The sequence below is a fragment of the Clarias gariepinus genome, chromosome 14 (genome assembly GCF_024256425.1).
Source record: "Clarias gariepinus isolate MV-2021 ecotype Netherlands chromosome 14, CGAR_prim_01v2, whole genome shotgun sequence".
NCBI lineage: Eukaryota > Metazoa > Chordata > Actinopteri > Siluriformes > Clariidae > Clarias > Clarias gariepinus.
The window spans coordinates 7793663-7795863 of NC_071113.1; the positions used below are offsets into that span (position 1 = coordinate 7793663).

Here is a 2201-nt window from a genome sequence, read left to right on the forward strand (position 1 = left end):
TTATTGACTCTCTTTTGCAGCATGATTCACAGAGACAGCAGGAAAGAAGTCAAGCACCCCAAAGAGTTGAAGTAGCTCTTTTCTAATCCCCTCCCAGGCCTCATTTTTCTCCTGCTGTAAAGAGAACATATATTACATGTCATATATATATTAAACATGACAGCTATATTAAATATCATTTACATTACACATCTTCCTGTCTCTGTCACCATGTATGTGAATAAAGAACATTGTTTACCTTGTCATTCTTGGTGAGATCTCTTAGTCGTTTGAAGTATAAGGGTAATCTTTTGCTTTTTTTCACTTTCTGATCAAGCTGTGTTAACACAAACAAATATGAATCCAGGGTTATAGAAAAAGTATATTATGCTTGAAACTTTTTAAATTGAGCAAATGCCAGGCTAAAAACCAGAGCTACACTTTACTCTTCATGCCAAAACTGGATGATACATATACTGAAAGTTCTGAGAAAAAGAGCACTCACACATGAACGAAGTCCATTGACCTGCAGATCCAGCATATGTAACAAAGTGTCCAGCTTGTCCTTGTTCCAGGTGACAGAGTCTGACTCTTCCAATAACCGAGAGACCTCATCCAGAGTCTGAACAACGAACCCAATCTGTTTCTCTGGCTGAGGGAGGAAGATGGAGATGAACATGAAGGAAGAGTACACACAGGATAACAGAATCAGAGCAACAATTGTTTTATGTGAACACCATTATTAAAATATTAACCTGGGAGTAACTTTGGTTAAAGAACCAGTGATGCCAGTTATCTGGAATGGACGAGTTGGTGCTGATTTCCTCCCCCTGTAGGAATATAAAAAGAATATGTCTGGGTTAAAAAAAAATTTTTTATTGCATTATGTTGTAGATAATGAACAATAAAATACTAGATAGATAGATAGATAGATAGATAGATTGATTGATTGATTGATTGATTGATTCACCATTTCTCTAAGCAGTGCTAAACATGTCTCATGGTGCTGCTTGAATTTAAGATTGATCCATCGGCAGCTGAAGCCAGAGTTCACACTGCACAAAGTCAAAATGACACAAAGGTGCACCAAACGTACAAACATTGTATTCCCAGTATACACACTCTACTTTCCTGTCCAGCAGACTCTTACTCTTAATAAGAGTGTGAAGTGCTCTATACTTTACTCTCACCATCTTGTGAGCTGTTAATGCTCAGGATTTATAGGCAACAAGTGAGATGTACAATGTAAGGAAAGTACAAGTCGAAATTCACTTTCTGGTCAAACAACCACAAAACCAAATACCAATGCAAAACCACATATACCGATAAGGAGCATGCCTGTGTGTTTAGTTATAGTTTTTATTATATGTATGAAGAAATGTATTATGCACCATTGTATTTATTAATGTACTCAGTTGTGTAAAAATAATACTTTTTAACTTTTTTTAGAAGCTCAGGCGATTTTCTCGACGACACATCTACGTCAGGAGAAGCTTACTTACTTCCTAAGCAATCAGAAACCTATTTATACTTATTGCGTTTCCATACTAACGCAACACTACACTATTTATACTTAATAGTATGCGTGCTTTATTTACCTGTGTGTGAGATTCACACCGGAGCTTTGAGGAAATCCCTACTGAAGAATTCTGTTGAAACAGAAACAGAAAGCGCAGGAGCTCAGACAGCGAGTGTGAAACACCACCGCAATGATGATTAGCAGTTTGTTAATAAAGTTTAAACCGGATACAAAGTGAAGCACAGCTGAAAGAAAGAAAGTTCTCACTTGCGTGTTTTTTTCTTCAAACAGAATATGTTGCCATTGTCGTCGCTGAGTGAAACAGATTACACAAATATCACACACAGGACAGAAGTAAAACAAGCCTAAAATTTAATCTAAAAAGAACTCAGTGTTACATCAGGTACAATAATTACACCTAGGCTTGATTATACCTGACTGGAACACAGCCTTTTTAGGTTTCTGTATAAAAATATTTTCATATTTCAAAAAACATTTTGGTAGCTGTCCAAATTTACTTTAGTTGGGCATTTAAATATTTCACATACATCACTGGACAATTGGTAATTTACATATCCCTATAATTTAATTCCTAATATTTGGCCAGGTTTAGACCAAAGACTAAACCTGGTCATGTCATGTCATGGTGCGGAAATGAGTGTGTGTTTCAAATGTTTATAGTCCTGTTTGACATGCTTTAAAG

General features: G+C 36.2%; 1 protein-coding gene across 1 annotated transcript; it reads right to left on the reverse strand.

Moving 5' to 3' along the window:
- On the reverse strand, positions 1-1172 carry LOC128541645 (interferon a3-like). Its single transcript, XM_053512160.1, has 5 exons — positions 950-1172; positions 735-809; positions 485-631; positions 239-316; positions 1-114 (listed from the first exon to the last, which is right to left on the reverse strand). Exons 1-5 carry the CDS (start codon positions 1079-1081, stop codon positions 1-3), a joined length of 546 nt encoding a protein of 181 aa, XP_053368135.1. The 5' UTR covers positions 1082-1172.
- Positions 1173-2201: the final 1029 nt, after the last annotated feature.